The sequence below is a fragment of the Brassica napus genome, chromosome A2 (assembly GCF_020379485.1).
Source record: "Brassica napus cultivar Da-Ae chromosome A2, Da-Ae, whole genome shotgun sequence".
Classification (NCBI taxonomy): domain Eukaryota; kingdom Viridiplantae; phylum Streptophyta; class Magnoliopsida; order Brassicales; family Brassicaceae; genus Brassica; species Brassica napus.
Genome location: NC_063435.1, coordinates 8,760,698 through 8,788,171, shown reverse-complemented (window position 1 = coordinate 8,788,171; position 27,474 = coordinate 8,760,698). Strand labels below are relative to the sequence as shown.

General features: G+C 32.7%; 4 protein-coding genes across 7 annotated transcripts; 2 read left to right on the top strand and 2 right to left on the bottom strand.

Moving 5' to 3' along the window:
* Positions 1–91: 91 nt before the first annotated feature.
* LOC106392110 (urease) lies at positions 92–4,972 on the bottom strand. The gene is made up of 18 exons (XM_013832889.3): positions 4,640–4,972; positions 4,475–4,548; positions 4,344–4,389; positions 4,130–4,235; positions 3,699–3,841; positions 3,505–3,615; positions 3,247–3,410; positions 2,789–3,170; positions 2,603–2,711; positions 2,375–2,514; positions 2,154–2,291; positions 1,980–2,071; positions 1,698–1,827; positions 1,447–1,605; positions 1,079–1,246; positions 741–875; positions 570–641; positions 92–479 (listed from the first exon to the last, which is right to left on the bottom strand). The coding sequence occupies exons 1-18, from the start codon at positions 4,763–4,765 to the stop codon at positions 258–260; spliced, it is 2,517 nt and encodes an 838-aa protein (XP_013688343.2). The 5' UTR covers positions 4,766–4,972; the 3' UTR covers positions 92–257.
* A 4,844-nt stretch (positions 4,973–9,816) lies between these two features.
* LOC106392103 lies at positions 9,817–10,791 on the top strand. Its single transcript, XM_013832881.3, has 2 exons — positions 9,817–9,871; positions 9,953–10,791. The coding sequence occupies exons 1-2, from the start codon at positions 9,869–9,871 to the stop codon at positions 10,691–10,693; spliced, it is 744 nt and encodes a 247-aa protein (XP_013688335.3). The 5' UTR covers positions 9,817–9,868; the 3' UTR covers positions 10,694–10,791.
* Positions 10,792–11,145: 354 nt separating this feature from the next.
* LOC106392083 (U-box domain-containing protein 7) lies at positions 11,146–15,303 on the bottom strand. Of its 4 annotated transcripts, none has more exons than XM_013832867.3 (6): positions 15,127–15,303; positions 14,575–14,647; positions 14,162–14,347; positions 13,921–14,028; positions 12,605–13,764; positions 11,146–12,156 (listed from the first exon to the last, which is right to left on the bottom strand). In XM_013832867.3, exons 2-6 carry the CDS (start codon positions 14,623–14,625, stop codon positions 11,307–11,309), a joined length of 2,355 nt encoding a protein of 784 aa, XP_013688321.2. In that variant the 5' UTR covers positions 14,626–14,647; positions 15,127–15,303; the 3' UTR covers positions 11,146–11,306. The 4 variants fall into 4 exon arrangements, with proteins under 4 accessions (XP_013688321.2, XP_013688313.2, XP_022557712.2 ...); XM_013832859.3 differs by having other exon boundaries at positions 14,575–14,652; positions 15,127–15,293; XM_022701991.2 differs by lacking the exon at positions 15,127–15,303 and adding an exon at positions 14,823–14,845 and having other exon boundaries at positions 14,575–14,652.
* A 7,938-nt stretch (positions 15,304–23,241) lies between these two features.
* LOC106392074 (p21-activated protein kinase-interacting protein 1-like) lies at positions 23,242–24,977 on the top strand. The gene is made up of 3 exons (XM_013832852.3): positions 23,242–23,977; positions 24,399–24,696; positions 24,781–24,977. Exons 1-3 carry the CDS (start codon positions 23,309–23,311, stop codon positions 24,846–24,848), a joined length of 1,035 nt encoding a protein of 344 aa, XP_013688306.1. The 5' UTR covers positions 23,242–23,308; the 3' UTR covers positions 24,849–24,977.
* Positions 24,978–27,474: the final 2,497 nt, after the last annotated feature.

Sequence of the window (27,474 nt, the reverse complement as noted above, 5' to 3'; positions counted from 1 at the left end):
TTACTTAAATCAAAACGAAGCATAATAAGAACAGAAACTAAACAGAGTCAAATTGCATTGATCTCTTTCTTATAAAAAAAAGTTGTTTCAATCCAATCTAAAAATTGCTCACCAATTTATATTTGCTTCTCGCAGCTTTTTTTAGGAAAAAAATTCTTCAGAGTAGCTATTATTATTACAAATCCAGCACCTATGCGTATGCTTGCTATAGTGCTTTAGTTAGCAGTGCCTATGACCCCACAAAGCAAATTACAACCTTAAAAGAGGAAATAGTTCCGGGAGAGAGGGACTGAACTGGCTGGCGCACACGAAAGTACCTCACCATCTGCCGTGACAACGTATGTCTCTGGGTCCACGGTGATGTTTGGAAGCGCATCATTCAGCTTCATGTCGAGTTTTGTGAGCTGCCTCACGTTGGATACGGCTACAACCCTCTTCTTCAGTCCATATACTTCTTTTACCCCGTTTCTCAAGGCAGCCTGTGTTTGTTAAAATAAAGAAACTAACTGAATCCAAAATCAGGAGGAGAAAGAAAGGAATATTATATTGTATGATAAGAGCGTCCTTGCCTTGCTGACAAATGCAACAGAGTTTTCACTTCCAGCCTTTCCAAATGCACCAAACATAGGTCTTGATATGACCTGGAGTCATAATATAAAAAAGCAAAGAGTGTTGAATTTTTTTTAATCCACTAGATAAGTGTGGTGCATTTTGATACAATAGTAGTCAGTAATGATTACCGGCTCCGGAGTGGGTATGCTAGCATTTGCATCGCCCATATTAGCCCAAGCTATATTTCCACCTTTAATAATCATTTCTGGTTTTGCTCCGAAGAAAGCTGGCTTCCACAAAACCAGATCAGCCAGCTTCTTCTCCTGCATAGCAGCACATTTTTCAATTTGAGTAAGCAAAAACAAGTGGCTACATAGCTTTGATGTTACCAAATTTTATAGCCCTCTCATTTACAGAATGCATGAAGTAAATTTGGCATCTATTGACCTATGGAACTAAAAACTTCCAGCAGGAAAAGAAAGATGTATAGTAAGATATGAGACGTCTGTGCTGAAGATTAGTATACCTCAACGGAGCCAATTAAGTCAGAAAACCCGTTGGCTATAGCTGGGTTTATGGTGTACTTTGCAATGTATCTCTTTATCCTCGCGTTATCATCACCAGCTGTGCTAGAACCAATCACTCCCCTCTGAGCCTTCATCTTGTCAGCAGTCTGCCAAGTTCTGCTTATTACCTGCACAAGAGAACGATACCACAGTTCTTTAATGCAAAGAGTAAGAGCATACAAGAGACTGAATAGGTCTCCCATACTGAGTAAATTTGGAAGCTTTCAGCTAAATAGAGTCTAGCAAAAGAGTGAAGTAGCTACTGAATCAGAACCTAGAATCTCAAGTATTGATTCCACAGTATGTTTTATGGTTTACAGGGATGAACCTCTCCAATGCGACCCATGGCTTGTGAGTCAGAGGAAATAATGCTGATTGCTCCCATATCATGCAAAATGTCCTCTGCTGCTATTGTTTCAGCTCTTATCCTTGATTCAGCAAAAGCTACATCTTCTGGGATGTTCTTGTCAAGGTGATGGCACACCATCTGCTTGTGTTTGTTTGCACATGAGGTTATTAACAAGAAAAATAAGTAAATTAATTCACTACCAGTAGTATACTCTTATCAAATCCTCATACCAACATGTCTAGGTGTTCATCTATGGTATTTTTTGTATATGGCCGTGTTGGGTTGGTTGATGAGGGGAGTACATTTTTTACACCACAAACTCTGATGATATCAGGTGCATGTCCACCACCAGCACCTTCGCTGTCCAGAAGGATTCAACAAACAAATATACAACTTCAATAGTTGCTTCAAATATAGGCAGTGACCTTACTATTATAAACATATTTAGTTATATCTGCCAATTACACCTCCTAACTAATATTAAGAAGCAATCATCTGAAAGGTGTATGAACCTGTGGTATGTATGTATTGTTCTCCCTCGAAATGCATCGATTGTGTGCTCCACAAAACCAGACTCGTTTAAGGTGTCAGTATGTATGTTCACCTGTCAAATCCAAACCATTTGAGTATATATGAAAACTCCTTATTTAGTTTCTTAAAATAATATGTCAAGGTAAAGATAAGACTTGTATATCATATTCTTCTGCAACTGCTAAGCAATTGTCTATGGCAGCAGGAGTAGTTCCCCAGTCCTCATGGAGCTTTAAACCCATTGCCCCAGCCTCCAGTATCTGACGAAGCTCCAAGGGTTTAGATGTGTTTCCCTAAACAACGATACATTTGCTAACCGTAAGAGGTCTAGCCAGATAACAAGCATATAATTATCAAAAAGGAAAACATATCACACCTTCCCTGTAAACCCAAAGTTTAGAGGCAGACTATCCGTGGACTGCAGCATCAACTTCATATCGAACGGAGAAGGGGTGCAGGTGGTAGCACGTGTACCATAAGCAGGCCCTGTTCCTCCTCCAACCATAGTTGTGATGCCTAAAGATAATTATAAAATGGAGGCAAGTGATCAAAATCAGAGTCTAAAGATAACCATAATATGTTCAAGGAGAATACTCTTGCTCACCGCTTGACACTGCTTCATATACCAATTGAGGACATATGAAATGCACATGACAATCTATAGCTCCTGCAGTTACAATCATCTCTTCTCCAGCAATAACCTCAGTCTTGGCCTATAAGGAAATAAACAAGACATTTATAAGCAGCCCACAGTGATATTTACTTTGTTTTAAATAGTAAACTAAATTACCCCAATAAGCATATTGCTCTGCACACCATGCATGGTATCTGGATTGCCTGCCTTCCCAATACCGATGATATAACCATTTTTAATGCCAATATCTGCCTTATATATTCCTGAGTAATCAATTATCACACTATTGGTAATAACAGTATCCAAGGAAAGAAGAGCATCAGAATGCTCTATTCCTTGACCCATGCCTTCTCTTAGAACTTTTCCACCTCCAAATACACATTCATCGCCATAAACAGTGTAATCTTTTTCTATTCTTGCATATAAGTTGGTGTCACCCAGCCTAAGCTTGTCACCAGTGGTAGGACCATACATATTTGCATACTTTTCACGAGAAAGTGTAGTAGTAAATGTAGGATCTTCCCCTGAGATCCCCTCACTGCAAAAGAAACCAATCAAAACTTGATTTTTAGTTGAATTTAGCAAGTAAAGAAACAAAATAACTAGGACTTAACCTAGCATCTCCTTCTTCTAGGTGTCTGAAGCCTCTCCTCTCCATGGTTTCCATCAAAACTGTCCAATTGACATCATCAACCGGGCCGTCAACTATTCCATTTCCTCCTCTTATCACTTTATTTCCACCGATATTCACAAGCACAACGCTTTTCCTTTCTCCTGGCTACGAAAAGCACAGAAATTTTCAATAATGGTAGGACTTAAAGCTCATCTTACTTATAGACAAGAAACAAGAGATATATGTTCAGAAATCGAACCTCAAACCGTACAGCTGTTCCAGCTGGTATGTTTAGACGCATACCAAGAGCTTTGCGTCTGTCAAACACCAACAATGGATTCACTTCAATGAAATGGTAGTGACTCCCAACCTGAAAAGAGAGACTGAAAAATTAAGTGAAAATGAACTTTATCTTTATAAAACAATTGAGAGTTGAGTAGAAAATGAAGAGACCTGTACTGGTCTGTCCCCAGTGTTGACGACCTTCAAGACTATAGCTTTCCTTCCATGATTTATTATTATACTTCCATCTCCATATGTTATATTGCCAGGAATCACTTCATCCTGAGCTTCAGGAAATTTATCCAGTGAAGGGACTGCGAAACCGATCCATGATCATATCATAACCTCTCCACATAAACAATATTTATTAACTGCTGTTTGGCATGAAATAGATAACCTAAGTTGGTTTCTCCTAAGCTTCTAACGCATAGAAGAACACACTTTTGTGTAGGAAAAAAAATTCAATCCACATACAACAATGTAGGGATGAGATATTAGGCTAATTTAAAATCTGGAATGACCTCAAGAAGTATTCACTCTGAGCAGTGTTCCAAGAAAATTAAAAGATAAGCCGTAGAATGAAAACGATCAAAACCACGAACCTGGAAGGAAAGATCCATGTAAAGCTAGTTCAAGGTTCCCGTCTTCACGAGAAATGGGTTCATGAACGGTGATTAGCTTTGTACCATCATGAAATGTCCCTTCGACCTAAAAGCACCTTAACAAGTTACAACAAACTTGACACACGTCCTAAAGAAAAGCCAAAAATCAAGCAACATAAGAAAAAAAGAAATTGAGAATTAATGAAACAAACACCTGAACTGTATACAGAAGATGTACGACAGGAGGAAGAACCTGTCTCCTGTTACAAACAAGAATGCAAATAGTGTATTCAAGATTAAAGAATCATCGTTGACTTATATATAGCGTTCATCATCCTATATCACCTTCCTAATAGTTGTCTGCCAAGTTCCATGAGCTCAGCCACGCTTTTATCACCATCACGAACAAACTCAAGAATCTACACAACCAGTTTTGAACAAAAACAATTCAAATGATGAGGCACTAACTAGTATACATATTGACTCTATCTATGTCGAAACAGAGGATACCTGAGTGGCAATGAGGGCTACAGCTTCAGTGTAATTGAGTCTAATACCACGAGCAAGACGCTTCTGAGCAAGGAAACCAGCTTGATGAAGACCTAACTTCTCGATCTCCCGCGGCAGCAACTTCATTTCTCCTTCCAAATCTAATCAGGAAAGGAGGAAGTCTACGGACAGAGACAGATCGATGTCCGGACAAAACCTGACTGGGTAAGAGATTAAGTTGACTGTCTGTGATTCGCACAGCTTCACAGTCTCGTGTTTTCAATAAGTTTAACGCGTAGATGCGTGTGTCATAGATTCGTACATGATAATGAAGATATACCTTAGAGAAACTACAACAAAGCAAACTATTACACAAGACAAATAAATATATCATAACAATAAAATAGTATCTGAAAATTAAAAACAAAAAAAAATCAAAATATACTTTTGATACTAGGATAGGATAAGACATGCCCAGTGAGTTTATTTGTATATATTATTGATAAAAAAAAATTTATATATTTGATTATTTTATTTATACATATATAATATTTTTTATTGTTATTATATAATTTCTTTCCGATGGACAGGGTCAATTTTTATTAAAAATTGTGAAATTAAACTATAATTATTATATCATGGATTGATCGGATTGGATATTAAACAAATTATGATACAAAAAACCTTATTTTTTCCACCGAACACATTCTTGAAAAAAATTGAACAGTACTGTTTTCACAGTTGAATTATTTTAACTTTTATATTCCATATGGTTTTGAAAGGTTTAAGATCAACCATCGAATTAATACATGTCATTTTAATGCTTTTAGTCATATGCTTAAGGAAAACTTACATTTTTGTAATTTAAAGTCGTTTTAAATTAGCCCTCAAAAAGAAAATGGCCAAAATAGCTCATTTTTATTTTGAAAATTTAAAATTTAATTTTTTTATTTTAAAAAAATTGAAACCCTATCCCCAAAACCCCACCCCTTAACTCTAAAGTCTAAGTCTAGATTAGTTAACCCTATATTTTTACTGTTTAATAAAACTTATTTTGGGTCATTTTCTTCATTAAGACTATTTTTGTGCAAAAATTTAAAAAGTGTTATCCTAAGGAATTTCTCAAAAATCTAACATATAAGGTTTCCTTATTTTGTAATTTAAAGTCGTTTTAAATATTTTAAAATATAAAATATAAGGTTTCCTCATTTATGTAATTTAAAGTCATTTTTAAAATTTTAAAATGTAACATATAAGAAAAAATCTAATTTTTTTTTCTTATATGGTTAATGTGATTGTTTTGTTTTTTTCAGAATATAAAATTAAACAAAAATAAAGAAAAATGCAAAAATTGTTATTAAATTTTTATTATTCATAGTCATTAATTATCATATATATATTAATCATATTAGGTAATTTAATTCTGTAACTTTTATTTAAAGAAAAAATACACGCTTCTTATATTTTAGGTTAATATAATGTTTTCTAGTAATTGGATTCGGACCAACATTTTTTTAATTGATTTTTAAGCTGCATTGTACGCTAAATTGACATACTAATTAAGTGACACCTAAGCATAGTCTTTTTAATTAGTACAAACTTTTTAAATGATCATCGGTTAATATATAGGGAATATCTAACTTTCTCAAAGTTTATTTTGTTGTCACCGTACATGATACAAAATTTTCTTACGTTGGCACTGCAAAAGTTTTATTGTCATAATTAGCATGTAATTTTAGTATTTTACTGAATAAAACTAGAATATATATACATTAAATATATCAGTTACACTCACAATGTTGAATGTTACACATAAGAAAATTATATAAACATGGAAAACAATTATTTGATATAAAAGATTTGATTTCCCAAAAAAAAGACTTGATTTCCCTAAAAACGTTATCATACTTGGAAAAAAACACAAATATAAAATATAAAAATAAAAGCGTAATTAGGTGAGGATCCTTGGTATAAATATATGAAAACTACCCACCCTTTTGATTCCCCTCTTGTCTCTCAGAAATTTCAATCTCTCTTAACATCATAGATTAATTCACACATACACGTCTCCATATATTTGTATATGTTATACATATAATACAGAGGAAATTGTGGGTTTAGCTGAAAAAATAGAAAGAATGAAAGGAAGAAAGGAGAGTGGTTCGTATTCTTTTCCATCATTAACCTCTCAGTTTTTTGGCTGTAGAGATAATCCTCCTCCTTTTCCTTCTTCTTCTTTTTGAATTTTCAGATCCATTTTTTCTCCTCCTTCTAAGGTGAGATTCCTTTATGCAAAAGCTTCGATTTTTTTTGTTTGATTTGGCGTATCGATTAATTGCTAAAGATTTCCAATTTCGTTAGGAATAGATTTGAAATTTTTCGAATTATTCTGATTTTATCATAGCGGAATTGATTTGATCTTTTAGTTTGTATTCATAGTTTTTCTTTTGTTCCTCTGTTTGCAAAATAAAAAAAAAAGATTAATTTTGAAAAAGTAGACCATTTTTTTAAGTGGAAGACCCCACAACCCCAAATTAAGAATAAGAAGAGTTTTCGTGATTGGTGATTTGACACACAAGTTTCTCTAATCAAAATTTAACACTATTCTGCTCAGATTTTAAAATTTGATGGGTGTGTCCTTTTGTTTCATTAGGTTAATTTGAGGATTTGTCGTTCCAGCCACCACTGCCACCAGTTCCAGTCTCTCATCCCATAACCTAATGAAACAAAAGAACACATCCATCAAATTTCTAAATCTGAGCAGAATAGTGTTAATTTGGATTAGAGAAACTTGTGCACCAAGCTACCAATCACGAAAACTCTTCTTATTCTTAATCTTGTGTAGGGTCTTCCACTTTTTTTTAAAAAAAAATGATCTACCTTTTCAAAATTAATCCTTTTTGCAAACAGAGGAACAAAAGAAAAACTATGAATACGAACAAAAAAATAAAATTAATTCCGCTATGATAAAATTAGAATAATTAAAAAATTTCCAAATTCATTCCCAACGAAATTGGAAATCTTCAGCAATTAATGGATACGCCAAATCAAACAAAAAAAATCGAAGCTTTTGGAGAAAGGAAACTCACCTTTAAAGGAGGAGCAAAAATGGATCCGAAAATCCAAGAGGAATAAGAAGAAGAAGGAGGAGGAGGATTATCTCTCGAGCCAAAAAGCTGAGATGTTAATGATGGAGAAGATGAACCGCTCTCTTTTCTTCCTTCCATTCTTTCTACTTTTTCAGCTAAACCCACAATTCCATGTGTATTATATGTATAACATACACGAATATATGGATACATGTATGTGTGAATCAATCTATGATGTTAAGAGAGATTGAAATTTTTGAGAGACAAGAGGGGAAGCAAAATGGTGGGTAGTTTTCGTGTATTTATACAAAGGATCCCCACCTAATTACACCTTTTTTTTTTTTTTTGTTCAAAAAAAAATATTTGTTTTTTTCCAAGTATGATACCATTTTTATGGTAATCAAATCCTTTTTTTTTTGGTAAATCAAATCTTTTATACCAAATAATTGTTTTCCATGTTTATATAATTTGTTTATGTGTAACATTCAACATTGTGAGTGTAACTGATATATTTAATATATATATATATAATGTATATATATATTCTAGTTTTATTCAGAAAAATACTAAAATTACATATGCTCATTATGACAATATAACTTCAGCAGTGCCAACATAAGGAAACTTTGTATCATGTATGGTGACAACAAAATAAACTTTGAGAAAGTTAGATAAATCAAAAGTATATTTTGATTTTTTTGTTTTTAATTTTCAGATACTATTAATGATATATTTACTTTTCTTGTGTAATAGTTTGCTTTATTGTAGTTTCTCTAAAGTATATCTTCATTATTGTAAATTGGTTGTTACTTTGTGAGAGAGGTAAGGTATATTCCCATTTCTTTGTGGAAGTGTAAAAATTCTCTTTCTTAGTACTGTTAAGAGAACAATTTGAAAAGGAGTGGTAGCTAATGCTTGCCATCAATTTAAAGAAATAACATTTTTATTGTTGATCCCTTAAATATTTAATGCCAAAAATTGTTACATTTCGTCATTGTGTAAATATTTAATGCCAAAAATTGTTACATTACGCCTCGTTTGATCTGTTAAGAGTTGTGATTTCATTTTTGGCCGTAGAAATATTACTATGATTTTTTTTTTTTGCTTTGGATCTAAATTTTTAATTTTTAATTTTTAAAAATCTTTAAATTTGGGCTATAAGTATTTGTGGCTGCGAAGATCATCTACACTAATAGCCAAACACACCCTAACTTAATAGAACTGAAGAAATTTGATTTATGGGTCAATTTGTTTTTTTGTAGAACAATTGTGAATTGGCTTAATTTGAATTGCGGGTATCCACAACTTATAAATTTAAAAAAAAAATCATAGAAAGAGTATATAAACTTCAATAATTATGTTATTCTAACTACATATATAATTAATATTATTTATGAAATAAATAATTAAAATATGATTAAAATAATTATTTTAGAAAATGAAAATTACCCATAAGTCTTGCAAGTTATCTACAATTTTTAAGAGAACTGGTGTGGATCAACAATGTGTGGATTATGCGGAGTGAGTTAAATGACGTGGATTTAACTCGCTTTCCAGCACTACAAAGAACACAACTTCTCGGTTAACTTATCAAATTCAAAAAAAAAAACATATCAAATTCGATGATTAATAGAGTTTTTAATTTCAAAATTTCTACTTATAACACCACAAAACATTTTATAAAGATATGAGGTTAATGATTATATTTACGTATCATAAAAAAATGGTAAATTTTTTTGTCTATTAATCTGTATAACTACTAATAAATAGTTTTTCTGGGATTCGAAACATAAATTTCCTGGTATAGAAATATTGATGTAGAAATGTTAGTTAAATTTGGTTTCAAAAAAAAAAAAATGTAAGTGAAATTTTACTCAAAAAGACTATTGGCCCGTTGCCCGGATAAAGAAAAAAAGAAGTAATTTAGCTACGAAGATGGGATAGAAAGAAGAAAAAAGCGTAACCGCTAATTCAAAAAACCTTCCAGCTGAAATCGAGTTTAACCGCTCACTTTCCCCTTAACGTTTAAAGCAGCTACCTATAAAATGCTCAAACCAATACGAAAAGAACAAAATTGTCAACATTTTCCTGGAAAAATTACAAAGAACTATTCTCCTCTGAATTTGCATCAGCATTCCATTCATTCATTCCTCATCTTAAGATGGTATGTACTTTTTCCCTGTTCATTTCTCGAATTCTCTTGCCATCTTATTTTGTTTTATTTTGTTATTATGGATTATGGCAGGAACAAACAGCGAGAAAGATACCACGACCTCGGCCTCTTGAGACCTGTGGTGCTACCATACTCTCCATGTCTCGCGTCCTTTACACAAGAACCAAGACTCCGACCAATCCTGCCTCCTTCCTCGTGCAGAAACTCTTCCAACTCCTTCTCTTCTTCGCCTCCATGACAAGTCCCTTCCGTCGCCACTTTCTCGCAATCCTCTCCGTAGCCGACGACCACATCCTCGCAATCGAGGCTTACTTCCCTTCAACCACCTTCTTCTTCCACAAGACCTCCGGTTTTCTAACCGCAGCAGAGTCTCTGCCTATAAAACTCGACACGTTTCTTGAGAAGCTTCCAAGAATGATGAACAGAGCCGCGTGGGTGGACATGATCCTGGTTCAAGCACTTTACTGGGTTGATTCTCTCGTGAACGTGTTAGGCCATTGGAGGGATAAGAACAAGGGGACAAACGAGAAAGAGATCACGGTGGATAGCAGTTTTAGCAGAACAGGATCAATGTCTGAAGAAGAGATGAAACTGGAGAATGATGGGAAAAGAGTGAGTTACAAGGAGGCGTTACAGAGAGGAAGCAGCGGTGAAGATGGTGGAGGAAGCACCGGTCGCAGCAGCAGCAACCAGGGAGATCCTATCTTGGATCTGTTTGAGAACGGTTGGATCCAGAAGCCCATGAAAAGAAGTAGTCGAAGCGCTGATTCGCTCACATGCTCTCGTTCTGATTCCTACGAGACCACCACCTGAGAGGTCTTTTAACTCTCATATACGGTTCCAAAACAACAACACTAACACAAACTAGTAGACTATGTTGTCCTACTCCCCCACCTCTATAACTTTTCTGTTCATCTCTTTGTAAATTATTTAATAACTTAATATCATATTTTAAGTTACCATTAACTTAGTGAAATTCTTTTTGTTTTATTAAACAGAGGAACATAAAGACATCCACATTGGGAACTTCTCACAAATTATATTAATAACTAATTCAAGAGTAATTTGAGAAAAATCCATACAAAGTAAAATTTTCAACATTTTGAACTTGGTCTAGTTAGTCTGAGACTGAGTAGTTGACAAAAGAAAATATTAATTGTTATATATATAATTTGGAACAGGCTTTTGTAGTTATGTTATACTATAACATTGTGGTTTTGTTTTATACTTTTATTATTTATTAACTTCATTCATATACATTCTTCTTTTTGGCTAACCAAAAAAAGCAGCAAAATCGAGTGTAGTCACATTGTGGCCTGTACATATCTTCTTCTCTATGAGATGACGTTTTGTAACTTGTAAGAAGAAAAACAAAAACAAAGCTTTACATACAAAGGCTGTTCATATCATTCATTCACTCCCTCACTCACTGGCGAGTCGAGTAGCTTTTCTTCCAGAAGAAACTAAACGGCCTTGCCAACGACTTTCTTCTCGACATCGATTTCGACAAGACTCTTGGTTCAAATTCCGGACCTGAAGCTGAAGGTTGAGCTGGTGATTCATGGACATACATTGGTGCCGACAGAGACTTCCTGGGAGCTTCCTTCTGTGATGGCGGCTCCTCATCTCTCTTCAGTGATGGCTGGTCCCGTTGCTGCCGCTGTTCCCTGAACAGCATTAGAAGCTTCTGAGACTTCTCTCTGCCTCGCGTAGTCCCGTTCACTGAGATTGACACTAACGATGGTATCACACCTTCTTGTAGCACCATCTGGATACAAGACTCTCTTCCGTTGCATAGAATCAAAAGACATGAAACAGCTTGCTCTTGCTGCGTTGTGTCACCCATGTCAAGCACTGTTGCTAGACTGCTGATCATGCCTTGTGATGACACCGCCTCATCTTTACCCTGTTGGCTCGAAGCAAGGTTTAGTAATATGGCTAATGACTTGTCGATCCACAGATGTTCAACTGTTGATGCGAGAAGGCCTTGGAGGGTCTTGATGATGTTGGATGAAAGGAGGGCAGAGATGTTGGGAGGATATGTGGACAGGTTGTAGATGGCGTGGAGAGCATCGAGCTTGCATTGGTTTTCAGCTTCCCCTTGAAGAATATGGACAAGGAAAGGCACTGCTTGGCTTGAACCTATCACGGGTTTGGCTTCTTCAAGACATGAAAGATTCAAATACAGCGCAGTTGCTGGACCATGGGACTCGGAAGAAGATATCATTTTCTCTAGTAGAGGTATAACCCCAGAAGTTAACATCAACTCTTTGTTCCTGAAGACCATGAAAAAGACAACACATAATGAGAAAGACACAATCCGAAAATATCCCAAATTAGTTAAATATGTTAATGTTTTAATATATCTTAAGGTAATTTAGATGTTTTAAAGCATTTTAAAGATTTTTGTAGTTTGTTTTATTTGTCATCTTGGATACTTTTTAGTTAGTTTAGATAGTTTAACTAGTTTTTAATTAGATTTGTGAATAACTTATATATTTTGAGTATTTTTTCTCAATCTTTTTTAGTTTAAAAAAATATTTCGAGCGATTTTAGACATTGGTTATAATCCGCCAGAACCGAACCCAACCCGATAATTAGTAAAACCCGAATAGTCTTATGGCATAATACCAAAAAATCCGAATCAACCGAACCGAAAATCCGACGAGGAAGCTCCTGAATGCCCAGGCCTAGTTATTACCGACAGTAGCAGGAGATACTAACCTGTTATTGTTGACGGCTAAGTTGAACAAAGCCATAGCTCCTCTTTCCTGCGCTGCCGCATTATTCTCATCTACAGCCGATCCTAAGAACCTCAACAAAGCTTCAACAAACCCATTTGCTCCCATGAAGATCCTGGCCTCTTCATCATCCTTCAGCAATAGCCTGACCTTTTCCACAACCTTTCCTTTTTTATCCAAGTCCTCCTCTTCGTTTAACACAGCCAATAGATCTTGATATCTCTCAAGCACATTCATGTCAGAATCCTCCTTACCATCATCATCATTATCAGACACAAAACTTTCTTCTGTGTATTGTTGTTCCACAACAGTAGTACCATTTTGTATTCCCTTCATATTACACGAGCCTATACTGTTTACTGACTTTGAGTTGGTGGACTCGGAGCCAGAGAGAGCTAGTGTCCAGTAGTCGAGGTCTAGAGATTCCGGAGGTCCGCTCGGGATTTGAGTCCCGTTCTGTTCACACCAGCTTGCAATAAGACCTTTAACACAGTTATTGGGAGTTAAGGAGAGATGTGGGAGCTGTTGCTGAGTCTTTGGGCAAGTGTTGTGCCCATCACTAAACCATTTCTCAATACAAACCCGTTCATAAGTCTGCCCTGAAGCAATAATGACAGGATCACACATAAGCTGCAGAGATATAGGGCATCTCAGTTCTTCAGGTGGAACAGGCATCTGTCCTGATCTCGGACTGTTGATGGGCTTGAAGTTCATGGAGCCAAACCTAGACAGCTGACGACCAAACCCATGAACACTCCCATTCTCTTCTTGAACAGTGGGAGAACACGGTGCTGAGCCCTGAGAGGAGTCATTCTCATCCAAGATCTCACTTCTGAATAGCTTGGAGCATTTTCTCATAAGATGCAACAGATAAGCCACGATTGATTCCTTGCGCTTGTCCTCCTCTGCGCGTGCCCTGTCGATGAGCTTCTTCAGTGCCCGTCTTTCCGCCAGAGCCACTCTAGAAGAAGTGATGCTGAGTCTTGTAGCCGCCTTGTGGAAAATCTCAAGCTCTGTGTTGTCATTACAGTTGTCAGACTTTTTCCCTTGCTGGAGCAGCGCAATGATCTGATCACCCACTTCCTTCTCTGATGGATCAAGCAAGAACCTAGTGTTCTCTAGCTCACCAACTATTTCCAAAATCTGAAAGAAATTTCAATAGAAAACTGTACTAATCAGATCTCTAGAGACGAACATTATTATCAAGCAACAAGAGACTTGGTCACGTGGACTTGTCTGAATCATTACAACGAAACAATGTGTAGTGAAGTAAATATTAAAAGAAAAAAAAAAGAGTACCTGAGACCCAATAGAGCTAGGAACAATGTCTTCAACACGTTTAAGACTGTTGATGAGAGCAACTTTGGCTTTCTCAAACTTTAAAAGGACAGCATCCCCTGTAATGGCCTGTTTGGATTGGAGAATGCAATAAAATATTAAAAGAAATCAAAACACACACACAAAAAAAAAAAAGAGAATGCGTAAAGCTCGTCCAAAGAGCGAGAGAAGGGAATAAAGAGTAAAGAGGAAAAAAACGCACCAAGTAAAGCTTACTAGACTCGGAACAGTGCTGAAGAATATTCTTTGCCTTCTCAAGTGCAATATGTAAAGAGCATAAGGCCTGAATCCCTGATTTACTGCGAGGTCTTGCTCCTTCCAAGGACGGGAAGATTGAGAGTACCTTGCAGAGAACTCCTGATAGTTCCTTACACATATCTCCATGTAACTGCGTTTCAAATAAACATAATAAGTATAGTGCACACCATCAAACAACAAGAACATACATCTCCACACCAAATCCATCATCTTAAAATCAGATAATGGTGATACAATGGTTCTCTAAGATAACTCAATTACTATTGTAACAAAAGTTTTTTTTGTTTGCAAGTTTAGCCTTAAAAAATGAAAAAAAAAAACAAAAGCAAGCCAAAACATTTGAATTGGAAAAGGAACCTTGGCATCGCTAGCAGCGAAGAGATTCTCCTCGAGCTCTGTCACATCCATGATCAACCCTCACCTGATAACTCTGAGCTACGAAAAAATCCCAGAAACAAAATGAATCAGTACCAAGAAACACACATACATATACATCATGAAATTATCTAACTCAATCTCTTGCCTTTCTGCTTCTGAATTAAAAAATGATTGATTGGGTAAAAAAAAACAAAATAAAAATTATCAAAACTGATTAAGGAAATTACCTTAGCTCTAAGAAAGGATCTTAACCCAGAAAAAATAATTTTTTAAATAAAAAAAAAAACAGAAAAATTACTCAGACAACGATCCTGGAAATTGCAATAAACGGTAGAACAAGGAAACAGAAAAAGATGGGGCTTTAGAGGAAACAGTCAGCTCCACAAAAACCGGAAAAATCAACAAAACGATTAATAGAAACGCGAATTTTCTAAAAATAAAATTAAAGCTGCGAAGAACACGTGTGGAACCAGCAACAGCATCAACAATAACAACCAAACAAAAAAAAAAGAACCGAAGAACAGAACATACCGGAGACTGTAAGACTTCATAAAAGATTAACAATCGAGAGAGAGTGATTAGGGTTTCTGTTCTTGGCATCGATCCATGAGATGGACTGAATGAAATAGAGAGAGAGAGAGAGAGAGAAGGGGGATATGCGAGTGGTAGTACTTAAAAACCTATGTGTGTAATTTTTAAAAAGTTCGGAACGGCATTACCGTGACATATAATTAATATTTTAATTGACTACTGAACGGTTCTTTCTATAAAATATTTTATATTTAACCTTTTTTATTTTTTTATTTCTAGTTTTAGGCAGTTTTCTCCAACACATGATGTTGTAGTAAAGTCTGTAAGTTGACATATTCAATTGTTTAGTAAATTCTGATTTTTCGTAACTCCTGCTTCTGCTTAAAGGTTTTTATGGTTAGTGGGATTATTAACTTTTGAGTTGATTACATAATGGGCCACATTCTGTCTTTCTCTTGCACTAAGAGACACATTGCACATGTGAAGCACTTTCCTTTGGCCAAAGACAAAAAACAGACGAATATACCCTTATCGAAGACAGCTTGATTTTTTGATTCTCAAAAGGAAACCGGTTTGGCCTATGGAGCTCGGTTTATTTGTTTCCTAGGAGGATTTATTGGTTAGGCTTATTGAGTGAAGTACCTTAATCTTGACCGTCGGATTTGGATCTTGTGGTTTCAATCAAAGGCCAAAATTGAAACTTGAGAAGTAAGTCAGCTTTGATAAGGACGTGAATTTATTGTGTTGGATGTAGAGGAAGCGACCGAGTACACTAAATTTTTGTCTTTATTGGAGCTGTTCTTGGCAGAAATTGAAGGTTTCAGTTTGTTCTTGTTTTTGGTTTGACATTTATAGATCCAACTGCATTTCCTTGAGTTGTGGACGGGTGGGCTGTGTACGGAAGGATTTTCGGTGGTAGAAGCGTGGATGGGTGAAACGTTGATGGGGAATGAAGGTGTTTGGAGATTGTGGATTGGTGAGGTGTGGATGGGTGAAGCATGGACGGGTGAAGCATGGACGGAGGAAGAGTGGACGGGTGAAACATTTATGGGGATGAAGGTGTTTGGGGATTGTGGATGGGTGAGGCGTGGATGGGTGAAGCGTGGACGGGTTCACCAGTTGTTGACTTGCTGTGAGAAGTTGAGCCGTAAAGCTGTGCCACGTATTGGCTGACGAGTGGAGAGTGGATGTGATCCTCCTCCATAGGAGCTAGCGACTGTGACAAGTACAGGAAGCAGCGGATATTTAAGAACGGCGGAGTGGCGGAGAGTGTGTGAAGAACGCAAGGAGATGGAAGGAGAGACTGTAAAAAACTTAGATCTAGGGTTTTCAGAAATCGCCGCAAGAAGGAAGTGTTGGAGAGAGAGAGAGAGAAAATTGTAAAAGAGAGAGAGAGAAAAATGTGTTAATCTGAATTAAAGATAGGGTTGGTACAATTGGTAAACCAAAATATAGGATTTCAACCGGTTTGTTTTTTTTACTTTCTCTACCATAAGGGTATAGAAGACAATGACTAAGGAAGAAGTATGTCACATGTGCAATGTGTCTTGGAGAGTAAATTCAAAGACATAAAGTGTCTTGAAGAGTAAAAAAATCTTAACTTTTTGAAGAGTTTAGTGTTTGCGGTTAACCTTTTTTTGGAGGGGGCTTAGTGTTTCTGGTTGCAAATAGTGCGGATGTTTTTGGCGTATTTCATCAGAAAGTTAGTGGAAAATTGTACAAATTGTCGTTTAAATTATGTTATCTCACTTGAACATTTTAGCATGTATTTCTCTGACACTCCACCAAATTATCACATAGCATATTTCTTTTTCTTTGCTTCTTCCGTAGTACTCCATAGATATGCGTTTTTTCCTCAGCTTATAGAACGCATTCATTTTAAAAAAAAACTCAGTTTTAGAACTTCTAATCTTCTATAAAATAAACATCTCAAAAAGCCCATCAAATAGTTGATTTAGTTTATGACTGTAGTTTACATTTAAAAAAATTGATATTTTTGTTAAGTTATCTCGCACTTTTAACTTAAGACCAATTGACAGTGACAACAAAAAAAAAAAAAAAAAGACATATCGACAGTAATTGAATTAGTCCAAATTTCTTATATCTATCTTACTAGGTGTTTTGTCCGGAATGCGAGCTTAAACATTTTCATAATTTTTGAAAAGTTTTTTTGTACACTATATTTATTATACTAAAATAAATTTTAATATTATATTTTTTAATTATATAATTAAAAAAATATTTGATTAATATTTTATTATATAATTTATGTTTTAATTTTTTACTAAAATACTTTTTCAGATAACAATACAATATATATATAGAAATTATCTTTTTTTTTAATTATATTTTTAGATTTTGGATAATTCAATATTCTATTTTTAGTTATATAATTAAGAATTTTATTTGATTAATATTTAATTATATAATTTATGTTTTAACTTTTTAATAAAATAATTTTTCAGATAACAATACAATACAATATATATATATAAATTATCTCTTTTTTAATTATATTTTTAGATTTTGGATAATTCAATATTCTATTTTAATTATATAATTAAGAATTTTATTTGATTAATATTTAGTTATATAATTCATGTTTTTAACTTTTTATATATAATTCATGTTTTTAACTTTTTACTAAAAGACTTTTTTAGATAACAATACAATATATACTGAAATTATCTATTTTTAAAATTATATTTTCAGATTTTAGATAATTCTTACTATTATTAATTTTAATCAATTATCTAATCAAATAAATTAAAATTTCTTTTTTATTTTTTAATTTAGTTATACATTTTATTCATTAAGGGTATAAACGATATTAACCACTCTAACTTTTAACGTGAAAGCTCGATTCCAAAAATTTACTTCGCAAATAATAGTATAGATTAAAACTCAAGTACAAAATGAGATTGTTTGGCAATATGGATAGTAGTTAAAAAATAGTACTGTTTGGAAACATGGATAGTAGTAAGTTAGAAAAAAAAAATGGGCTTATGCTATTAAAAAAATTGAAAGTCCATTACATTATATTAAAAAATAATGGGTCTATGTTATTTGATATATATATTCAAATCAAAATAATAATTCAAAATTGATTGATATCAAAAATTCATTCAAAAATATACATATATTCAAAATTTGATTTTACTAACATATTTTCCAATAACTATTATAAAAATGCTTTCAATATACATAATAAAAATAAAATACAAAGCTCAATTTCAAACACCAACTTAAATTATGATTTTTATATTTCACATTAAATTTTAAAATATAATATATATGATTATTTATATGATTGTACGTATAAAATATTATTAATTATAAGAAAACTTATTTGATGGTACGTATAAAATACGATTAATTATATGATAACACATATTTTGCAACCTATGATAACACATATGTGGATATATATATAATAGTGATTATGGGTGGGCGTTCGGGTTCGTTTTCGGGTCTTTTTGGGATTTCGTGTTCAGTTTAGATAGTTGAGGATTTGGTTCTGATTTGGATAACCATTTTAAATAGGTTTGGTTTAAATATTTGGATAGATGATTAATAATTATTTAAGTATTTTTGGATTTTGAGTATTTTTTAACTATTTAAGATATTTACGTTTAATTATTTGTATATATTTTCAAGCATTTATGCGAACTTAAAAGTATCATATATATTCTGGATGTTTTTATATATATTAAATCTAAAAATAATTAATACATATAAGTATATAAATCTATTTTTTGAATACCCAAAATAATTCGGTTCGGATCGGATTAGGTTTCAATTCTTCAAATACCAAAATTTTGAATAATTCGGATATTTAATCAATTATGATTCGGATTTAGTACTTCTTATTCGGATTGGGATCGGTTCGATTCTTCGAATTCGGGTTTTTTTCCCAACCCTAAATAGTGACATAAAAAAATAAATAGCATCATATTTTTTTAAAATATATACCCGCACGGGCGTGCGGGTCAAAATCTAGTATAAATTAAGTCTCATTCATATTTTTAATGTGGGATCTTATCTCTAATACCTCCTCGAGATAATAGTCTTGTGATAATTGTGCGTATAACCATCAATCTCGTAGAATCCATCATACCCCTTCTGAGACAATGATATATTTTTTAACAATCTCGGCGGAACTGAACCTTCTATGAACCATCAGCTAATGGGATGACCGGGCCACTTTTCGGACCAGATTAATAAACCAGGAAAAAAAGGTCAATTTCGATCCCAATAGTTTTAGTCGTGCCAAATACGATCTCAACAAATGACCAGTGTCAAATACGACCTCAACTAAATCATAATTCAAAATACTACTTGAACTTCTTAAAATGTGCCTAAATTAACATTGACTCTAACATAAATTAGTCAACCGTTAACAAGATAAAACGGTTTATGAATTATACGAAATTAAAAAAAAAAACTTAAACTTTGAAACCGTTTATAAGTTTTTTATATAAATTATTTTAAATTAAACCTTGAATGGTAATTTTTTATTCTTCAAAATTAATATAATATACTATATTTTTATGTTTTTATATATTTTAGTTATTGTTTAATATGTCTAATATTTTGGAAAAAAAATCTTAGTGAAAGAAAGGTAAGAGGCCACTTAACATTTTGAAAAAAATATCACAAATATATAATATTAAATTTGAAAAATAAAAAAAAATCCCACTTAAGTTTAAAAGTTAAAAATAATTTATATAAGAAATTTTTATAAATAGCTTCTAAGTTTTAAGTGTATATTTAATTTAGTATAATTTTTAATATTTCATATTTATATTTTAGTAAGATATAAGTTTATTAAAGATACTAGATTTTTTAGCCGCGCTACGCGCGGATAAGATATTATATGTATTTCTCAATTCTAAAAAATAATGTATAATATTGTATTATATTATTTTAAAAATATAAAATATGACTACATAACATAAATATATTTTTTAAATTTTCTTTGTGGAAATCATTATGTTGTTTGATTGTTGTACTTGATTCACATATTTGCATAGATATTTGTGATAGATGAATAACTATATTTTTATTATCAGTAAATAATATATATTTATTATATAATATAAGAAAAATAAAATTATTTACTTTTTAAACAAACTTGTCTCATGTTGGGGACTCGGTTATAGACATATCATATACGAATGAGACATTTTTACAGTTATCAATCTTCTTAACATTGAAAAAACAAATCTACATATCAAAACAATATCTCATACGATCTATTTGTGGAATAATTACTCTGAAAAAATTGAATTTAGGCATCAAAAAGGACTGAAAATGTATGTGCATATATGTTATCTAAGTCTGCTTCACAAAGTACTATTCATAGTTCATATATCATTAATGTCCATCCTATTTTTTTGTCCACCATTTCTTAAACATCTTGAAATAACTGATGCTAATTAATAATAAACTTTTTGCTGGAAAAAAAATCAAATTTGTCTAATTATCGCTTAAATATTTTATTAATATGGTCTAAGAAGCTTTTAAGTGATATCATAGTTTAATTTATTAGTTTTTTTGTTAATTTTTAGAGGTTTTTGTATTTAAGATTTTTTTCCATATTAAGCTTCTGTTTCTTTCACAGAATTGATATATATATATATATATCATAAAAATTACCATCAAATCAGTTTTACTTATTTATTATTTTGTTTTAACAAAAATACACTTTTTAAATAATTTAATTTAAAATAAAATAATATATTAATTTGCTGTATTTTAACAATTTCATTGATTTAATTAATTTGCTTTGGTGGATAACTTAAAAAGTTTTCATATGAATCGGGGAAAGTAAATTTATGTTGTTATAATATATTTATTTTGTGTATATATAATCTATATATAATTCTAGTGTAATAAAAAAAGAACATTATTTTTTTGTAACTTCAAAAAGATACATTATTACAATTTAAAATGAATCAAAATTGAAGAAAATGGTAATTAAATATTTGTAAATCTAATTGTTTAGTTGGATTCTCATGAAAAAAAAATCGATTGGTTAAACAAATGTTTCAAAATTTGTTGTGGTATTGTTTTGTCTATAAATTATAAAATTTATTGAATTAATATATTTAATTATTGCATCCTTAAATAATATTTTATTAAGACATTAGAAAAATATGTTTTGAGTTGTTTTGTCAAATTGTACAAAAATCTATGCTTTTTCATATTTGTAACTTCAAAAAGATACATTATGATAATTTGAAATTAATCAAAATTGAATAAAATGGTAATTAAATATTTGTAAATCTAATTATTTTTTTATCTTGTTTAGTTGGATTCTCATGAAAAAAAATCGATAGGTTAAACAAATGTTTCAAAATTTGTTGTGTTATTGTTTTGTCTATAAATTACAAAATTTATTGAATTAATATATTTAATTATTGCACCCTTAAATAATATTTTATTAAGACATTAGAGAAGTATGTTATGAGTTGTTTTGTCAAAATTTTACAAAAATCTATGGTTTTTCATATTTGTCACGAAAATTTATATGTTAAACTTACTTTTACAAAATTCTTAACTTTGTCACGAAAACAAAAATCTATGCTTTTTCATACTTGTCAACGTTCTCACACTTTCTAAGAATATATTAGCTTAGTCACTTACTTATTTTTTTTTACAAAATAAAGTATCGGAGTCTTGAAAGTTGAATTCATATTATTGTAAATGTACATAAGAGTTTGTGATTATATACTTAGTGGTTCTTGTATATGTGTCCAAGAAAGTTTCAATGGCTTAGTGGTAAACTGTCCTATATATATATCATACTAACCCGGGTTCGATCCTCACCTTAGCATTGTTTTTTTATTTTTTACGAAAAAAAATGAGATGACATGGCAATTTCGGGTTCTCTGATTGGTTGATTTTTCTATCCTATGTGGACACCCTCTCCATGGCTTATATCCCCCTTTTAGTATAGTATAGATGATATGTAAAACAAATGTTAATGTATTTATATAAATGAGAAACAATCATCACCAAAGTTTTAATTGGATAAGATGAAGATTTATAGTAATTATTATAATTTGAAAATTGTAATAATATTTCAAAAAGTTATTTTAACCCAGTGGTTAGTGTGCCCCTTTTAAAGGGTATTATGGCACGGATTCGAGTCATGGAATGATCATTTAAAAAAAAGATCTAAACAAAGTCGTTTTAGTTGATTAACTTATGTTAGAGTCAACATAAATTTATACACATTTTAAAAAGTTCGGATAGTATTTTAAATAATAATTGAATTGAGATCATATTTGGCACTGACCATTTGTTGATTTGTATTTGACACGACTGAAATTTTTCGGGGTCGAAATTGGTCATTTTCCCATCCAAACAAGTATCATAAATATTGACTTGTATTTGTACGTGATTATTTCGAGTACTTGTTACCCAAGTACTTGCTTAATATTTGAATAGTTATATTTTACTTGGTTTGATTTATTACTTGTTTGTTTATGTATATATTCTTAAAAATTAAATAAATCAACATTTTCAAATTTATAAAAATATTTGGCAAGATTTTTTTTAGCAAATATATATATATATATATATATATATATATATATATATATATATATATATATATATATTCATAGTAAATTATATGATATTCAATATTATAATCACAACAATAATTTTTGAAGTATTATGTTCAATATTACTTTGATATTAAAAATATATTTCTAATTTTATATAAATAATAGTTTTCTCAAATAATCATTAATAAGCCACTAATAATTTTTTAGTTTATAAATAGTATGAAAACGAGTAACAAGTAATAATAAGCCGAGTAGTTGATTTTTTTTTAACAATTTGGTATTTAGTTTGTACCTGCAAAAATTTAATCTGATGTACTTGTTACGTGTCTTGTGATAATTACAAGTAAATTGGTTTTAGAGGCCAAGTACCGAACTAGTACCGAGTACAAACCGGGTATTAAGCATGGGTGCCCAGCCATTTTGAACCATGAACCACAAACTTAATCGGTTTAGTCTGGTTCGATTACGACTACATTTTAATATTTTATCGAAAAAGACAATCGATTAAATACAACCGACAAAATCCTAAAACCCTAATAAGCTTCTCAATCAAACAACACTTTACTTTGGAAGAGCAGCAGAGAGAGAGAGAGAGAGAGAAAGCAATGAGCATCATCGCAGGCTCCTACGAGAGATTCATATGGGGTTTCAAGCTCAAACCCACAAAGCACGACCCCGACACCCACACCCTCACCCTCTCCCCTCTCTTCTCCTACCCTTCCCACCTCTCCTCCATCACCACCGTCGCTTGCTCCGGCCCCGCCGCGGCTTCCGGCGGCTCCGACGACACCATCCACCTCTACGACCTCCCTTCCGCCTCCTCCCTCGGCTCCCTCCTCGACCACAACCACACCGCCTCCATCACCGCCCTCTCCTTCTACACCCCCTCCTCCCTCTCCTTCCCTCGCAACCTCATCTCCGCCGCCGCTGACGGCTCCGTCGCCATCTTCGACACCGACCCTTTCGTCCTCCTCAAGTCCTTTCGTCCTCACAAGAAGGCCGTCAACGATCTCTCGATTCATCCCTCTGGGAAGCTCGCGTTGGCGGTGTACCGTGACGAGTGCTTTGCGATGTTGAATCTGGTGAGGGGGAAGAGGAGTTTTTGTTGCAGGCTGGGGCACGAGGCGAGTCTTGTCAAGTTTGATCCGAGTGGGGAGAGGTTTTTCATGGTGGTTAATAGTAAAGTTGGTGTTCATCAGTCTGAGGATGCTAAGCTTCTTCTCGAGCTCGATAATGGTAGCCGCAAGCCTATACTCTGTGCTTCTCCTGGAGATGTGAGATTCTTTCTTTACTGAGAATAACTTTTAGATTCTTAGCAGAAAAAGATCTCATTTTTGTGTGTCTTAGAGCTGCTCTTTGCTTCTTTATCTCTCTGTCTGTTGTCTTGTTGAACTTGTGTCTGAGAATCAGTTGTATATGTCTAAAGGAAGTAACTTTGAGACCCTTGTCTGAAAAAGATCTCATTTTTGTGCCTTTTGATGCTACATCAAGATGCTACTAGAGCTCCTATGTTGCCAAAAATGAAAGAGCCCACCTTTTATTTTAAGTGTGATGAATTGCTTCAGGGTGGAACTCTTTGTATTGTTTAGTTTTAATTATGCTTTAATTTGGAATTTAGGAAGAGCCCATCTTGGATAGGTAGAGTTGTTCTGGTGATTTATACCTTGGCTGAAATGTTTGCTTAATTTGGAACAGAGTGGGACTCTGTTTACAGCTGGTGAGGATCGGGCAATAACAGCTTGGGATACGAATAGCGGGAAGCTTGCTTATGCCATACAAGATGCTCACCCAGCTCGTATCAAGGGTGTGGTGACGCTTACCAGGAATGACAGCGAAAGTGCATCAGAAGATCCGTACTTGGTTGCTTCTGCATCTTCTGATGGGATCATACGTGTTTGGGACATGCGAATGGCTGCTAAAGAGAATGCAAAACCATTAGCTGAGACAAATACTAAGTCAAGGCTTACATGTCTTGCTGGATCAGCTCTCAAATGTGAGCCTATCCTTTTCACAATACATGTTGCCGTTAAACATACAAATAACGTATGATTCTTAATCTTTCTCTGTTTTATTTCAGCTATGAGACGGCCACAGAATGGAAATCAAAAAGCTCAGCAGCTAGAAGAAGGGGCGAACTCAGCATGAGAGCTGACAGTTTTCTGATACAAGTTTTGGTAGAATCTTTTTTAAAATATGATTTCACGTATGTTCTTGTCGAATTACAATTAAACAAGTTTGTTAAACCCTCTATATGTGAAAGAAAACTGTTCTTTATTGTGAATCTTTACTCCTAACTTGGCTTGTTGTGCATTATTCAGTATCACTAGTTTGTTCAAACTTTGATTGAACCAAATATTGTATAGTAAAAGCTGATTCAATGTTTAATGGTTTCCAATAAACACATGCCAATGGAAACAACAAAGAGGGTCAAATACTGACTACTGACTAGTGTTGTTCGGGGTTTATTTTATAAACATATTCGCAAAAAAATCAAAACATATTTATTTATTTTAACTAGGGTAAACCCGCCCTACGGGCGGGCAACTAAATAAACTAATATTATAAATTTATTTTAAATATTCCATTACGTCTAAGTAAAAATTAGCATTAGTGTTCATAGATTTCTTACAACAAATTTTAATTATTTATTTTATTGTTCATTTTAGAAATTATATACTTGTCTAACTATTAGAAAAATTAATTATTTATTTTACTTCAATGTTTATTCTAGTTTAACTATAACAATATGTCACGTAGAATTTTTTTAAAAATTATAGTAGATTGGTGTAAGTAGAGTAACTTTATTTTCTCTCTCAGTTTCTTGTGAACGAAGCTCTCACGACTGAATGAGAAGACTTTGTTTTTTTGGTGTAACAAAAAGAAACCCGTTGAGGAAACTTGTAGAACTCGAAGATGAGTTCATTAAGAGAGGCTCATGTTCAGCAGCACAAAGCTGAGTAGGATAGAATGGTATATTGATGAAAAAAGCCGGGTTGGGAATCTGGTTGGAGAATTCTGTTTTCAGGTAACAGCTCTTCCCAGCTTGAGTCTATGGTATCCAACACCACTTTAATGTACTTGAATACTGTTTCTTTTTCATCCATAGGATCATCTTTTGCTTCAAATTTGTTCGAGTATTTCTATTTGCTTCACCTGAATTTTGTTAAAGATGAGCCAGTGTCAGCTCATAAAAAAATACTATAATTCTTTACATTCACTTATATAAGACAGAAAAATCTATTAATTAGTTCTATATTAATTGGTGTTAATTTAACACCAATAATCTCTAAACCCAACTAATGAAAGTATTTCTATGGTTGTGTGCCTCAGATTCATCAGCTTCCTCAATTATTAATTTGGATATCATGCGAGGAAGCAAAATCACTAAAGTAAAGAAAATATTCAAGTTGCGGAGTTCACAGAACATGTATGTGAACTCAGCGCCCCATTTGTATCTTTAAAATGTTGAGATTCACTTTTATTTGGCTGTTATACACACTGCCGTCTTGTTTTAAAAAAAAAAAAAAAAACACTAACGTTTTTCTTCCAAGACGTCTCACATTCTCTTCAGCAAAAAAAGGTTAAGGAAAGCATGTAACCATGACTATTGTGAGGAAGGAAGAGCTAGGTACCAAAAAGCTAATATTTTCTCGCATATTTAGGTTTATGTCAATCAAAAAGGAAATTAAATATATTCCTCGAACCTGAAGTTACAATCCCCTATATATTATTTGAGAAGCATTGCAATATTTTTTTGTAGCCACATGTCATCACTAGAATGATTCTTAGAATCCTTAGAGAAATAGGTTGGTTCATCTAAATATATAATAAGCTTTTTATTAAACCACAATAAATCTATACTATTAAAGCAGAATCCCTAATAGGATTCTGCCCTTGATTTTGAGAGTTATTTACAAGGGACTGCCATTTCCTATTTTTGCTTTTTGTTTTAAAAAATGTCAACATTAATTACCACCAATCAAATCTACAAAACAATTACATAAAATCATTAACTGTTATACTTCTATTTTTGGCCTGATTTTTTTTCAAACCAATTACAATAAATATTACGTTGTGATTCTCCTAAAATCTAGGAACCAAATTTCGACATTATCACTAAATGCAGCCATAATATTAGGCATGTGACATATTCACCAAGCAAAATCAGTGCATAATAAAAACTTAAAACAATATATATATACAAATGGTCTATAAGACCAAAAATAAGTATTAGTTTTATTGGACTACAAACGACAACAACAACTTTGTTGGGGGCCCATTCGTTTTATATTTATCAAACAACCTTTAATTATATAAACTTTGAATTAATTATTTCAATATTTTAATTTTGATGTTAACAAAACAATTAAACATTTTTCTGATATTACATTAAAATATCACATTTACAATTAATAAACATAAAAATATATTTACAATATGGTTTTACATTATATTGCTAAACATTCTTAATTTAAATTATATAGTCTTTTAAAATTTTAATAATATTACATGTCATTGTAAAATTAATTATATTGCAAATAATTTGAAGTTAATTTCTTACTAAATTTTGCAACCATAAATTTCACAGCATTAATATTTTATAGATAAAAAGGATCACATAAACATATAAAAACAACTGATAATAAAAATCATAAAAACACTTGATATAAATTTTATGAAGAAACACATTTGTTATAATAATAGATATATATCAATAAACAATCCCGCGCTTTAAAAGCGCGGGTCAAAATCTAGTACACTATTAAATGTG

Bases quoted from the DNA above. Each gene is read 5' to 3' on its own strand.
- LOC106392074 (XM_013832852.3), top strand. From the start codon at position 23,309: ATGAGCATCATCGCAGGCTCCTACGAGAGATTCATATGGGGTTTCAAG. The intron at 23,978-24,398 runs GTGAGATTCTTT...AATTTGGAACAG, and splicing joins TCTGTGCTTCTCCTGGAGAT to AGTGGGACTCTGTTTACAGC. The intron at 24,697-24,780 runs GTGAGCCTATCC...GTTTTATTTCAG, and splicing joins TGCTGGATCAGCTCTCAAAT to CTATGAGACGGCCACAGAAT.
- LOC106392083 (XM_013832867.3), bottom strand. From the start codon at position 14,625: ATGGATGTGACAGAGCTCGAGGAGAATCTCTTCGCTGCTAGCGATGCC. The intron at 14,029-14,161 runs GTGCGTTTTTTT...CAATCCAAACAG, and splicing joins AGTCTAGTAAGCTTTACTTG to GCCATTACAGGGGATGCTGT. The intron at 12,157-12,604 runs GTTAGTATCTCC...CATGGTCTTCAG, and splicing joins TTAGCCGTCAACAATAACAG to GAACAAAGAGTTGATGTTAA.
- LOC106392110 (XM_013832889.3), bottom strand. From the start codon at position 4,765: ATGAAGTTGCTGCCGCGGGAGATCGAGAAGTTAGGTCTTCATCAAGCT. The intron at 4,549-4,639 runs GTATCCTCTGTT...CTGGTTGTGTAG, and splicing joins TAGCCCTCATTGCCACTCAG to ATTCTTGAGTTTGTTCGTGA. The intron at 2,292-2,374 runs GTGTGATATGTT...ATCGTTGTTTAG, and splicing joins ACTTTGGGTTTACAGGGAAG to GGAAACACATCTAAACCCTT.